This window comes from Miscanthus floridulus, chromosome 7 (assembly GCF_019320115.1).
Source record: "Miscanthus floridulus cultivar M001 chromosome 7, ASM1932011v1, whole genome shotgun sequence".
In the NCBI taxonomy this organism is placed as follows: Eukaryota; Viridiplantae; Streptophyta; class Magnoliopsida; order Poales; family Poaceae; genus Miscanthus; species Miscanthus floridulus.
Window position 1 is genome coordinate 6,435,225 of NC_089586.1, and position 13,887 is coordinate 6,449,111.

The 13,887-nt window shown below is 45.8% G+C and overlaps 2 protein-coding genes across 2 annotated transcripts; one reads left to right on the forward strand and one right to left on the reverse strand.

Moving 5' to 3' along the window:
- Positions 1 to 2,958: 2,958 nt before the first annotated feature.
- Positions 2,959 to 8,637, forward strand: LOC136462424 (uncharacterized). The gene is made up of 10 exons (XM_066461526.1): positions 2,959 to 3,317; positions 4,079 to 4,157; positions 4,276 to 4,370; positions 4,903 to 5,007; positions 5,108 to 5,187; positions 5,402 to 5,492; positions 5,590 to 5,697; positions 6,144 to 6,230; positions 6,417 to 6,485; positions 8,079 to 8,637. The coding sequence occupies exons 1-10, from the start codon at positions 3,108 to 3,110 to the stop codon at positions 8,217 to 8,219; spliced, it is 1,065 nt and encodes a 354-aa protein (XP_066317623.1). The 5' UTR covers positions 2,959 to 3,107; the 3' UTR covers positions 8,220 to 8,637.
- Positions 8,638 to 9,183: 546 nt separating this feature from the next.
- LOC136462425 (salt tolerance receptor-like cytoplasmic kinase 1) lies at positions 9,184 to 12,074 on the reverse strand. The gene is made up of 2 exons (XM_066461527.1): positions 11,408 to 12,074; positions 9,184 to 10,308 (listed from the first exon to the last, which is right to left on the reverse strand). Exons 1-2 carry the CDS (start codon positions 11,913 to 11,915, stop codon positions 9,596 to 9,598), a joined length of 1,221 nt encoding a protein of 406 aa, XP_066317624.1. The 5' UTR covers positions 11,916 to 12,074; the 3' UTR covers positions 9,184 to 9,595.
- Positions 12,075 to 13,887: the final 1,813 nt, after the last annotated feature.

The window sequence follows — 13,887 nt, forward strand, 5'->3', positions numbered from 1 at the left end:
GCTATAATTGCAAGTTCTAGTGGATTATTGATGTGGATAGCTTGCATGTTGAGAGAAATCTCTAGTAGAGTTTAGCTTTACAAGATTATAGGATGTAGATGCTGAAGGGAGATGGTACTACAAGTAACACAAAAGAAGCGTATGATTATGTGCAAGTCTTTAGAAATCATCACAAACAGTTTGATGATCTTTTGGTTACATAAAGGTGTTGTTCTAGTCCCTGTACATTATGTTCCTATATTCCAACTGAAATGGTCCCTAACTACCTTATCAAGTCAATTTATCTACTTAGCGCCTAAAACTGGTGGTAAATGTAGCTAATTTGGTATGTTTTTGAAATCCTATATGGGCAAACAAAAAGAAACGCTTTTCACAACTTAAAATGATACGTAAAAAGGTTATGTATTCCTTTATTAAGTGGCAAAATTTTACATCTTTCTGGGTGCATAGAATGCTCGGTAGCACCCGCAAGGCCTAGAAGCCTAAACTATGGATAATGTTGTATGAAGCAGTTGGTATGCCTATTATTTTCAATTGAATCAAAATTTGTGATCAAATTGTTTATTGGTTGTCTGGAGTGGACCTAAATGTCATTTGCTATGAGTGAATGGAGTGTGGTAATTGGATCCTATAAATGTACTAATTTGTCACATAAAAAAAACTTTTTTGTAGGGTTGGCTGGTCGCCAATTGGATGGATAGACAACCATGGGAGACCTTTGAGTTGAAAAATAAGGGAGCTACTTATCTCTGGGGTTTTTTGTGATTTCTATGTGTATACTAAACTGGGAGATAAAACTTTGTAGGAGTGATAACTCCATTAGTGGACAAGTATATATATAGACTCTCATATGGGCCATATGGGCCTACAGTAGATGGGTCTCAGCAGCCCCCTTCAAACTCAAGGTGGAAGCGGTGGATCTGAAGCATTGAGTTTGAGCAAGCGTAGTCGATGCTGCTCTTGAGTTTGTGCCTTAATGAAGAAGTCAGCCAATTGCAGCTCTGAGGGCACATACTGGAGATCGATGGTGTGCTGATGACATGAGACAGAGTAAAGAAGGCATCGACACCAATATGCTTTGTAAGCTTGTGCTTCACAGGATCATTGGCAATATGAATGGCTCCAATGTTATCACACATAAGAGGTGTGGTGGCATCGTAAGAAATTCCAAAATCAACCAACAACCATCGAAGCCATACAACTTCTGCAGTAGTAGTGGCAAGTGCTCGAAGTTCGACCTCTGTACTGGAACGAGATACAACAGTCTGTTTCTTGGACTTCCAAGCAATAGGAGAAGAGCCAATAGCCTGTTTTTTGGACTTCCAGGCAATAGGAGAAGAGCCAAGAAGAATACAATATCCAGTTATGGAACGATGATCTGTCGGTCCTTGCCCAAGTGGAGTCCGAGTAAGCATGAAGCAAAAGCGGATTATCACGAGCGTAGAATAAACAACGAGATGATGTCCCCCATAAGTATCATAGCATACGAAGTGACCAATGAAGCGAAGTAGGGGCACACACAAACTGTTCAAAATATGGACGTGATGCGCAATATCAGGTTTAATAACAGTGAGATAAACAAGACTACCAACAATATGCGGATATCCGGAGTGAAGATCCATAGGTGTTGCAGCCGTTCGATTATCAGTGATGTCTGAACGAGCAATACGATCTTATATATACTTAGACTGAGAAAGATAATATTTTTGGGTAGATTGTTTGACCTCTATGTCAAAGAAATAATTGAGAGGACCTAAATCGCTTCAATTGGATTAGACGAAACTCAACATAAGAAGCCATGAAGGTGGGTTTGGGGGCAGCTATCTGTCGTGTCATGTGTCACACATGAAAATGTTAGTGTTTGAATGGTACGTGCAGCTGTTGCCTGTAATCGCACTCTCTTGCTTGTTGGGTGTTGAGCCATCCAAGAATTATAGAGGGTGTTTGGGACTGTTGCTCCACAAACTCCACCGTGGAGTAGCTAAAAAAAAGCTGAAGTTTATGGAGCATCTCTTTCGGTGCTACCACAACTTTGTATTTTTTCCTCAAATAGAATGTATGGAGCTAAAACTGTTTGATAAAAAAATATGGAGCAGAATAAAAAAACGTGAAGCAGAGCAGTCAAACACACCATGGTTCCACGTCGGAGCACAAACTCTGTCATCTACCGTACGTGTGTCCGCTACACTCTTGTTGGTCGGGGTTTTTTCTTTTTTCCGCCCAAGGAATACGATTACTCCATATTATAGATTAAAGTGATCCCCGCAAGTTATGACCGGTCAACAGCGTGATAAGACAAATACTAGTAAAGCAATGGCTGTCAACTAATTTGTCATTATTCTATGGAAAGGATTTTGTCAATATTTATTGTTGAGCACGGCATGCGAATTGATTTTGTTTTTGTAGCACGGCTCTCTAGACCAGGAGCTGCTACGGTTGCAAGGGTCCACAGAAATCAAATTGCAGATATTCATGTTTAATGGCATGTGTACGTATATTTATATTATATATACTTTCCTGATTTGACCCATAATAATAATAAGAAAATGAAAAAAAGCAAAGAAAAGAAGAGAGAGTCACCTATTTGCTTTTGCTTTGGTGCGGGCCCACCCATAAGTGGTAGAACAAAAGTGAGGGTGACGTATAAGGCTGTCTCCGTTGCGAAAACTAAATCCAAAATAGATCTTTAAAATAATATATATATATATATATATATATATATATATATATATATATATATATATATATATATATATATATATATATCCTCTAACAGAATATATATATAAAAAATTTATTTTAGTTGATAAAAGAGACATAACCTAAATCTAAATATTCTCTTCTGAAAATTTATTTGTACAAGGGATTATCTTTGACCTTTTGTTAGAGAATGTTCATATTATATTTTGGGTACGGTCGTCGGAGACCGTCGCACACGCAGCCGCACGAACACAAAAGCAGCAGAGGAAGGAAGGGTTCCATCCAAAAACCGAAATCCGAATCCAAATTCCAATCCAACCGTCGCTCGCTCGAATCGTCCTCTGCCCGCACGCCTCGCAGCGCAGCGCAGGGCCGGGCCCCACCGCTCCACCGCCCCGCGCCAGCCAATGTCAGGCGACGGCGACGCGCGCGGCCTCGAGGCGGCGGCGGCCGCCGCGGCCGAGGCAGCGCGGGAGCTGCGGGAGGCGACCGCGGCCCTCGTCGCCACCCGCGCCGCCGAGGAGGACGCGCTGCGCCGCCGCGCCGTGGCGCTCGACGCCGACGTCCGCCACCTCCAGGGCGAGCTCCACGGCCTCGATCCCTCCACGCTCGACAAGGTCCTCCTCGCCTCGCCTTCTCTTCCTCCACCTCTCCTCCTGCCAGGCTCTGCCTCCTTCAGGTCTGATGAAAGCGCGATTCCGCCTCCCGTATCTCAGATCGCGATTCGCTTGCGGACCCGGATTGATGCCTACTTTAAGGATGCCCCTGCGGCGGGGATTTCATCAAATCCCATCCTTTGCTCCCCATCTCACCGTCTCATGCATGGGGCGTGGCATGGAGATGCCCGACTGATGGATTAATTAGATTGCCTTGTTTTGTCCGCATTTTTTATGATTGCTCGACCTGGAATGGTTACGCCCCCACTACTGTGCCGGATGTTCCAGGATAAGGTTCCATCCAATTCTGCCAGCTTGTCGTCTGTCTGTGTCTCACAAGCTGTGAGAAAATCTGTTAATAACACGACTTGTATAGATGCCAGACTGAAATCCGAATTCAACCTAATTAATCAAATGGTTGTGCACACGCTGGCTTTGGTTCTTAGTTCGTTTTGGTTTGGAAGTTTACATGGCTTTGGATCATGCAAGTTGTTACATGTAGTGCAGCGTGGTAGCCTGGTAAGGACAGTTAGATTCTATGAACGCATTGCCCTAAGGACGTTAATGTGTGCTACTGAAACGTCACATCCTGTAAAACTCTAAGCATCTTCTTATGGATTAGCACCCTGCAGATCCTTGCAAGCACAATAGGTTTAAAATGACCTAAAGGGGCCATCTGCTCTTGTTCAAAATGTGACTTTTCAGATTTATACTTGATGCAGGTCGAGGAGGAACTGGAGCGTGCCAGGGTGGCAATCACGGATAGTGATGTGGCTTCGTTTCTTCCCAGCAAGAGAAATGGTTAGATATGTTTTCTTTCATATATATACCGTACCCCGTTTTGTTCTGGGTTCGAGTTCATTTGTTATCGATGGATCATGATTTGTTAATTTTGATGTACTATCGTCTGAACATGCAGGGAAGTTTCTTAAGACGTTTTTAGGCCCTGTGAATGTGCGGGTGGCGAGGAAGGAAGATAAGCTCAAAATCAAGGATGAGTATAACAATTATAGGGTATGCTTAAGATACTTTTCAATGTCGTTTGGAAAGACTTTTTTGTTGGGGGGTTTTCAGATATGATGTCAAGAACTGAAATAGCAGTTTGTAGCCAGCTTAAACTTTTCACCTTTTATATAACTTATTGGTTCCAATGATTGCTTCAATTGGCATAAATTTTGATTTCTGTAAGCATTATGATGAAACTTGCACAATATATGTCACCTTTAATCTGCCACTGTGTACAAAAATTTAGGAGAAACTGAAATCATCAGGGTAAAACATGATTAATTCAGTAAGTTCTTCTACTGAAACATCTAGCCTGTTTTGTGTGATGCATTTATATTTTATAAACCTCTAGCTAGTACAGAAACACATAATACTAGGCTGTATGCTGATAAATGCATTGTAATGTTGTGTAAAAAACATACTTTGGGGGTTTGAATCCAAGTAATCTTTAGATCTTTGGGCTGAACTGATATTTCATCTTGTAAACTACGAGGACGCCTCACACCAACGGTGTTGATGTTTTAACCTGTTCTATTGGCAGGATAGGACTGCCTATAAGTTTCTGTTGTTTCCATCTATCCTCCTCCTACTGAGATGGTGGATATGGGATGGATGCCTTCCGGCATTGGCTGTTCAAATTTATCAGGTGTTTTGTCGATACTGTGATACTCCTTGAATATTTTCGCTGTGCTGATCACTGCATTGTCCAACAAGAACTATCTAAATAATGTCTTGCTGCTTCTCAGGCTTGGTTACTGTACCTGTACACAAGCTTTGCTTTGCGTGAGAATGTATTAATTGCGAATGGAAGTGACATTCGTCCATGGTAAGGGATCATCACTCCCAAAGTTTCACTGCTTAAGATATTTAATTTTTTAACTGCAGCATTTAAGGTTAGTTGCAAATGTCCATTTATAAAAACATAACTGGTTAAATGTTTCTCAATTTAAATAATTTGTTGACCGTGTTTAGTTTATTCTCTGGTTAAATTTCTTTTCCAATGCATTCTTTCTCTATCATGATTCGCTGCTCGTTTTCAGGTGGATATATCACCACTATCTAGCAATGCTGATGGCTCTTATTAGCCTTACATGGGAGATAAAGGGACAACCTGATTGTTGTAGCAAGCAGGTATATGCTCTCTTTTTTTTTTCTGGGAAGAAGCACTGATGCAGGCATCGCTTGGGAAATTTCCTAATGTTGCACTCAAACAATAATCTTTTTGCAGAGGGGGGTGCAACTTTTCTTGCGTTGGGCAATCATGCAAGGCATCGCAATGCATCTACAGAATAGATACCAGCGCCAAAGATTGCGTACTCGAATAGCTCTAGGAAAGGTAAGGTCTTGTTTGAATTTAAGAAACTAACTAACCTCTGTGGCATTGGAAACTTGTAATTTCTATACATAGAATAAGCGTATCTCACATAAGTATTCCAAACATGATCCTAACTAGAATTACAAAAAGGTCCTTGTATATGATGAAACATTTTTCAAACCACGGAACATTCTCCATTTCCATTAGCGTCATAGTGGAAATTTGTATATGATGAAACTAGATGCATGGAGATCTTCACTAGGTGCTTACAAAGAACAACTCAAGATAATCAATGTTTCTCTGATTTAGTACTCTAAAAAAGAAACAGTCAGTGAATTTATCTTAAAAGAAATCTTGTGGGCAGAGCTTATTGGTAGAATGTGAACCTGTGAATCAGTATTGTGTCACATCATTATCTAATACTTTCTAAGGTTAACCTAACTTCTCTCCCAATTAACTCCTTGCAGGCTAAAAGAATGGATGTCGTCGCTGGAGAAACAGCTGGTGTGGAGGGGCAGCTGTTGCTGCTATATCCTGTGCTTTTCATATTACAGGTATGTTGTCTGCACAATTCGAATTATGGCAGGACCTGGTTTTTCTCTTGAACTGAGTTGCCACTCATCTTGAACCCTCCAGAATAAGTTGTTGGTGCTTCATGCATAAATCCTTCCTGTCTAACTGGACTAATATCATTTGTTTGCTGCACTGACGCACCTGGTCCTGATGCTCCATGTTTTCAGGGTTTTGAAGCATATGTTGGAGTTTTGCTTCTTCAGACAGCTTTGCATGGGCTTGCCTCCGAATGGCAGGCAAGAATGATTTTAACAGTTTCACTATTTACAGTTGAATGTCAGATAGGATTAAATTGTCTAGGCCCTTGATTGAATTTATTGCTGTCTGGAATTTATTGCTGTCGGTGTTTCGAACAAGCACCGGCAAGTAAATTTATATTGATGCGCGTTAGGCCTGGATGGTGCGCTAAAGGACACAAGATTTATACTGGTTCGGGCTGAATGTCTCTACGTCCAGTCTGTTGCTGCTCGTGTTATTAGCACCGAAAATGGTTCGTAGTAGGGGGTACAAACGGTCGAGAGAGGGACTGGTCCCAAGTCTCTGATGGAAGGGTCGAAAGGATACCAAGAGCCTGGTAGCAGCTTGACTGTGTGTGATGTGTGTTGTGTTGTCTGTCAAAAGTCGGTCCCCTTGTTGGAGGAAGCACATCCCCTTTTATAGATGAAGGGGACGGCTTTACAAGTGAGAGGGAAAGGGTGCGTATGCCGTCTACCAAGCCTTGTTGTCCATTCCGGCGGATACCAGATAATGGTAAGCGTCTACAATACTGTCGATGCCACTGTAGAATGTCAGGATGGCTACAGAGTACTGCTCTGCGCAGGGTATGGACTCTGGTATAGTGGTTTTGACTTATGAGCCTTGCCCAGCCTTGCTCCGCACGCCTTCTGGTTCCTATGAGTCTCCGTCGGAGGGACGCGGGGTCGGAGTCTGAAGTAGCGCTGTGGGCAAGGCCTTCCGATCGGAGAGGGCGTCCGGAGGCCGAAGCGAGTGCTCCGATCTGGTGGACCCGAGGGGCCGTGGAGCGGGCGCCGCTCCCTTGGGACCATAGCGTGGTGACAGCACATCCGTCATTTGTGTAGGGCGCGAGTCCTTTCCTGGACCGTAGTGGTTGTCGTATGTCTACGTCGGGTTCCGTGTCTGAGGGTTGAAGGCGGCGCCTACAATACTGTTCGGACTCTGCAATGCCGGAGTGGGCTAAAGTACCTATCCCGTCGTTCCCTGACAATACTTTTCCTGCCGGGGCGCGGGGTATGGTCCTCGATGCCGCGGTTGACCCGAACGTCTTGTCTTACCCTGTACCTATCATCATGAGGGAGCGGGGAGAGGTCGTCAGGCGAGACGGAACCAGTCTTTGGACATCGGGCGAGGCGAGGTCCGTCCTCGGACGTCGGGCGAGGTGGAGCCTAGCTTTTATCCGTCGGGCGAGACCGAGCCCAGCCCTCGGGGGTCGGGTGAGGCGAAGTCTAGCCCTTAGCCCTCGGGCGAGGTAGAGCTGGCCCACGGGCGTCGGGCGAAGCGGAGTCTAGCCCTTAGCCCTCGGGCGAGGCGGAGCTGGCCCACGGGCGTCGGGCGAGGCGGAACCAAACTCCCGTCATTCGGGCAAGAAACGCAGTGGCGTCCTTGTCCGTCCGAGAGTTTTTAACGTTCGATGGTTATTAGTTCCACCTCCTGGGGTACCCCGGTATTGGGTCCCCGACAATTGCCTTTCCCAATATTTGAAATTCTGAGTGGTGGAGGGATATAGGTCAAACTGTCTTCAATAGATCTTGACATGCCACTTGGCACTTGTTCTGAACTGAAATTTACACCTCATTTTCGTTTTTTACCAGGTTGTAGTCTGTGGGATCTTGCTGGTGGTTATGGCAGTCGGCAACTTTGTCAACACTATGGAGACACTGCTACTGAAACTGAGGTTCAAAGCAAAGATGAAGAGAGCAAAGAACAGACAGGATCGCCCACATCAAAATTGACAGGCATCGTCGTTCCTGGAACCATCGGTTTGTAAACCCTTTGACCTGTATTAAAGGATTTTCAATGCTCCTGGAACCATCGGTTTGTAAATCCTTTGACATTGAAAATTGACAGAGCAAAGCTGACACCATCGGTTTGTAAATCCCTTTGACCTGTATTAACATTTTTGCCTGCTTGTAATTCTCTGTTTTGGTAATCGGCCCTGTAACATTGAAGTTGACATTCCACGCAACACGACCGATGAAACAATATTTCCCCTTGCTTAGATGAAAACTGTGAGTTTGCGCTGTATTATGCTTCTTCTGTTTAAATTCTTTGGGGTCCTGAAATAGGATAATGTGTCTAAAGTTGTGAATAGACAAGGGGGGCTCCGTATAGATGGAGGCTTGTAAGGTTTGATGTTGTCATGTACTACTGCGTACTTGTTATACAGAGATTGGTGTGAATGATTAGCATCATTTCAGAGTAGTACTGCTGACAGTCGCATCAAGTGGCAAGCAATCTTTGGTGCAGAAACTAGTTGAACATTAGATCCAAACATGTGCTTACCATGACTGATCTCAAGACATTAACAGTATCCCATGAGCATGTACCCTGTGCTAACGATCAATCCTTGTTCCAGTTGCATCTTGCGAGTAGGAGTATCTTGCAAGCTTTTGTTTTGGATGGTGTGGTCCAGGAAACTCCCTCGCCATCTGACAGCACGCACTAAATAAATTACCAAAAACATCAGCAGGACCAGTGTTGGAGAATCCATTCGGGCTAACACACAGAACAAATCTTTCCAACAATCATCATATATATGCTGCAAATATAGAGCTGGCTGGTCCTCCAAAAAAACTGCCGCTGCCTTCGACCACAACCTGAATGATGATGATTGATGAGCATGCTCCCTTGCCTCTGCATGCACATCATCACTCAATCATTGAGGTAGCTAGCATCCTAGGTTCCTAGTGAGTTTGTAGACAAAGATCATCTTGTCTGTTTGGTGCTGCCGCGGTGGACGGAGCTGCTGGGCCAAGCAAAACTTTAGAACCCCGCCCCGCCCCGTTCCGTTTGGGACAGCGCTATTCACGCCTCCCCGGTCCCGACGGACTTTTCTCTTGAGAGAAGCCAGTGGAGAGACGATGAAGCCATGTGTACCCTTCCAAACGGGTTCGAGGAAAGAAAATGCACGGTAAATACATTCCATATTTACGTTTCACTCGGATCAATCTCAAGTCCTCTTCCCCACTCCAATGCAGAATCCATTTCCTTACAATCCTACCCTAATAAATAAACATCAAGGACAACGAAAGGAAGAATTTACTTTTGCTACAAGAAGAACACACACATAGAAGCTAAGACGTCTTAACTGCTCTAAACACAATCAAAATCATGTGAGCTCCAGCAGCTTGCTGAGTTGGATATGGTGGCCGTAGCCCGCCATGGCGATGGACCTGGCCGCCTTCTCCGCGATGGCGGCGCGCACCTGCGCCATGGACGGCCGGAGCCCGGGCTGCGCCGCGACGCACTCCACGGCGAGCCTGGCCACGTCGTCGGCCTCCTCCTCGTCGTACCCCCCGTCCCCGATGAGCCTGTCGTCCACGAGCCCCGCCACCCCGCGCGCCCGGACGCGGGGCAGGATCCGCGCAGTCAGGTTCTCACCGGAGCCGGCGGCCGGCAGGCCCGTCACGGCCTCGAGCAGCAGCACGCCGAAGCCGTACACGTCGGACTTGCTGGACACGATGCCCGTGCGGAGGAAGAAAGGGTCGGCGTAGCCCGGCGACCCCACGGCCACGGCGGCGCGCGCCGGCGCCACCGCCGCCGAGAAGCCCTCGCAGGCGGAGCCCAGGTCGCAGAGCCGCGCGCCGCGGCCGGCGCCGTCGAGAAGCACGTTGGACGCCGACACGTCGCCGTGTACCACGGCAGTGGAGGTGCCGCCGCCGCCGCCGTCGTGCAGGTGCTCCAGCGCGCACGCCACGTCGTGGAGGATGCGCATGCGCTGTGGCCACGAAAGTAGCGGGGCGCTGCCTGCCGTTGCGCCGTGGAGCGCGTCCGCTAGCGTGCCGCCGGCGAGGTACTCCAGCACCAGCGCGCCCTCTTCCTCTACAGTAACAGTCATTAGTTTACCAATCCATGTCTCCATCTCCATGGGTGATTACATTACATGTTTTCACCGCAGAGTGAAAGTGAAAGAGAAAGTGAATTGGAAAAAAAAAAAAAACAGGCGACAGCGACGACCAAGCTGAAGAAGTGCAGTGCAGTGCAGGTTTGACGAGAGGAGGTGGGGAGTCGCCGTACAGAAATGAACGAATACGCGCCATAGCGGTGTAGCCGTTGCTCTCGACTCTCGTTAGGCGTTAGGTAGGGAGTAAAGTGATGTCACGCGCGCGCTGCATAATTCCCTACTCCTCTCCTCACTGTGGCAACCCTTTTTTTGTCTTTTGCAATTTGTAATAGCTTATTTGCATTTTTTATTGGAGACTAAAGGCTGCTAACCCCTTCATTTCCGAAGGAAAAGTCTAAAGCTCCTTCATTTCTTGGTTGCAACTAGGTCGCTACTTTGATAAAAAAAATGTGTAAATTTGACTTCAATCATGACGTGTACTAAAGCTCCCTTTGACGCGGTTCATCCAAAACGGCTTTATCGGTGAAGCCAAAGCCGGTGAAGCCAGGAAAACTGGCTTTTCCCGGCTTCTAGTTCATTTTAACTCCGACTTACAAAACGGCTTCACGCTACAGTGTCTCGATTTGCGCAAAATATATGAAGCCAAAGCCGCATAAGCCGTGCCAAAGAGGTCCTAAATAAAGTGTAAACAGTCAATGCATGCCATATCTAATCCAAATTACTAATAGCTTCTTTCTCCTCTAATATAATTTGCCAACATGTAAGCAAGTTTCATGTCAAAATAATCGGTACTATATGTTTACTTAAGGTGTATGAACCGGTAGGTGCTAGTCTCTCTATATCTACCTATCTATCTATCTATCTATCTATCTATCTATCATAAAAATAAAAATCGTAAAAGAATAAAGTTAAAACAAGTAACAGGACAGTTGGTTTGGAGCAGAACAAAGTAGCGTAAGCGTGGAGTGAAAGTGAAAACTTTAATGATTTCTGTGTATGTACCATGTAGCGAGATGGACCAAAAAAACGAAGAAGTGATGAATAGTAGGGAGTAAAGGCGCGCACGCGCGAACTCACCGTGGTCGTCGGAGTAGGCGAGGAGCGCGACGATGTTGGGGTGTCGGAGGCGGCGGAGCAGGTCGAGCTCCTGCCGGAACGCGCGCAGGCGGCGCTCGCCGCCGCACCAGCGATGCACCTTGATGGCTACGGGCGAGCCGTCCAGGAGCCTGGCGAGGTACACGGTGCTGGAGCCGCCGCGGCCCACCACGGCGGCCTCGTCGAAGCCGCCCGTCAGCGCCTCCACCTCCCGCCACGCCAGCCGCCGCGGCGCCTGCTGCTGCTGCTGCGCCTCCTTCTTGACGGATGCTATTAGTAACGTTTGCTGCTGCTTGGCCGCCGCCGCTGCTGGCTGTGGCTGACGATGACAAGGCGCTGCTGGTGCTCGCGCCTCCGGGTCGGCGTCGGCGGAGGAACGACGGCGGTGGAGGGCGGCGAGGCAGTGGCGGATGAGGAGGAAGGCGATGGCGCCGGAGGCCAGCAGAAGGACGCAGAGGAAGAGCAAGGCGAGCGCCACGGCCACCTCCATGGCGCCCCCTCTCTCTCGCGGTAGGCTGCTCGCGCTGCTTCTCTGTGAGAACTCAGACGTCAGAAGCAGCTGCTGTTTGCTTCAGTGTGGGGAAAGCAAGGCACGGCACAGGAAGGGGAGAGGTGAACAAGCCCGTGGTGTATATATAAAAAATTATAAATATAGATTAAAATGGGAAGGAAAAGTGGTGGCAAGTTAAAAGGCAGAGCTTGATACATATGCATCAGCTAACCTCATTCATTTATGTTTAGCTTTAGCTTGCTTCGCTCGCTCGGTAGTTGAAGAGGGCCACTTCAGAAATTAAACAACTGCTTAATTAATTTGTGGAGCAGATAAAAAAAAAAGATATGATTTTTACATGAAAGATTCAAATTTTGACCCTCAGAATATACTCGGTCAATTTTTTATAGCATCAGATGACGATCAAATCAAATGGGACGGTTTTTCTGAGACAGGTGGCAGGGTGCATAGAAATAGAATATAAATATTTTATTTTATTTTATATCATACATAAGCCAATGGAATATATATAGATGCTTTGGGGACAGACGTACAGAATTAAAGCCCGTTGACACATCTCAGCATGCAGCAACACAAGTAGAGCTGCTAGATAGCTAGAACAGAAATCCTAAATTATATTATATAATAATATAATAACATCTATTAGTATAGTGTTTAACACAACAGGAGATTTTGAGAAGCGCTGTTCAACTCAGAGCGTGGACGGCGGAGTATTATACGCGCTCTTAATTACGTACTCTTGGATCCAGTCTAAGTATGAAGTGAACTCCCATGCATAGTACAAATTAATGTACAGTGGGGTACATTTGTACACGGTTAACGAACCTAAAAAAAATATATGGGAGTGTGATCCGAGTAATAAAAAAAGTTACTGTGGAGGTAGCACAAGTAACCACCTGTACATGTACTACACGATAGAAATTTGCATGCAATGAATGAACGGTGGTTCCGATGCCTAATACAGGTTGTGTACGTGTAATAATAAAGCTAGAATTAAGAGAGGGTACAGTAATCAGGATGAGGAGTTATTAGCCGGCCTGAAAATTGTCTGAACGCGTATGACTACTGCTGTTTGGTTCAACAGCGTAACAACCATTGGTACGGCAGATGCAGCGCCAAAAAGAAAGAAAAAAAAGCACTGTGCACAAGCATTACTAAACACTATGTTAGTAGTAAGCTAGGCATGTTTGGATCACCTAGCTAGAACTAAAATTTATCTGTGGACTAAAATTTAGTTGGGGGTAAAGCCATCAACCCGTGCACATGCACGGGCTAGTGATTTATATAATTTATATCTTCATTAGTTTTTTTACGTAATAACATGTCAGGACAGATAAAGTTTCCCTAACAATATGATTTAGAATGTTGTGACTCTGTTGAACTATATAAAATGAGTCCTTCTGTCAGTAATAAGACCTTATGCTCCCTCTATTAAAGGTTAAGTGCACTTTTTAATTAGAAAAAAAAAGATAAGTATGCACATCTAAATGTGTTCCTAGCTAGAGAGTGCTCACAAAATCAAGTGATTAGGTTTACTATATTATTATTTGTGTATTGAAAAATGTATTATAATATGCCGTCGTTAATGTCTTCCAAGCTACATGCGTCGACTGGTGGCTAGTTTCAAGGAAGCTGATTCCGAGGCTTCGATAGTCTGGTCCTGCTCACCAGATGGATATTATGGAAGGAACAGAATGGTAGAACGCTCCGACAACGCGCACACAGATGCTCCAAACGATCGTTGAGGAGGCGCGGGAATGGGTGAAGGGGGGGGGGGGGGGGGGGGGGGGCACACACAAATGAGACTTTTCCCTGTGTGCCATTATAAAAGATCGTAATCCCTGTGTGCCCTTGAAAAAATTCAGCGGTCTTCAGCGCCACTACTCCAACTTTTTCGTATCATTCATGCCACTTCCGTCAATTTGGGCTCTAACGCCGTCAAACGGCAGGT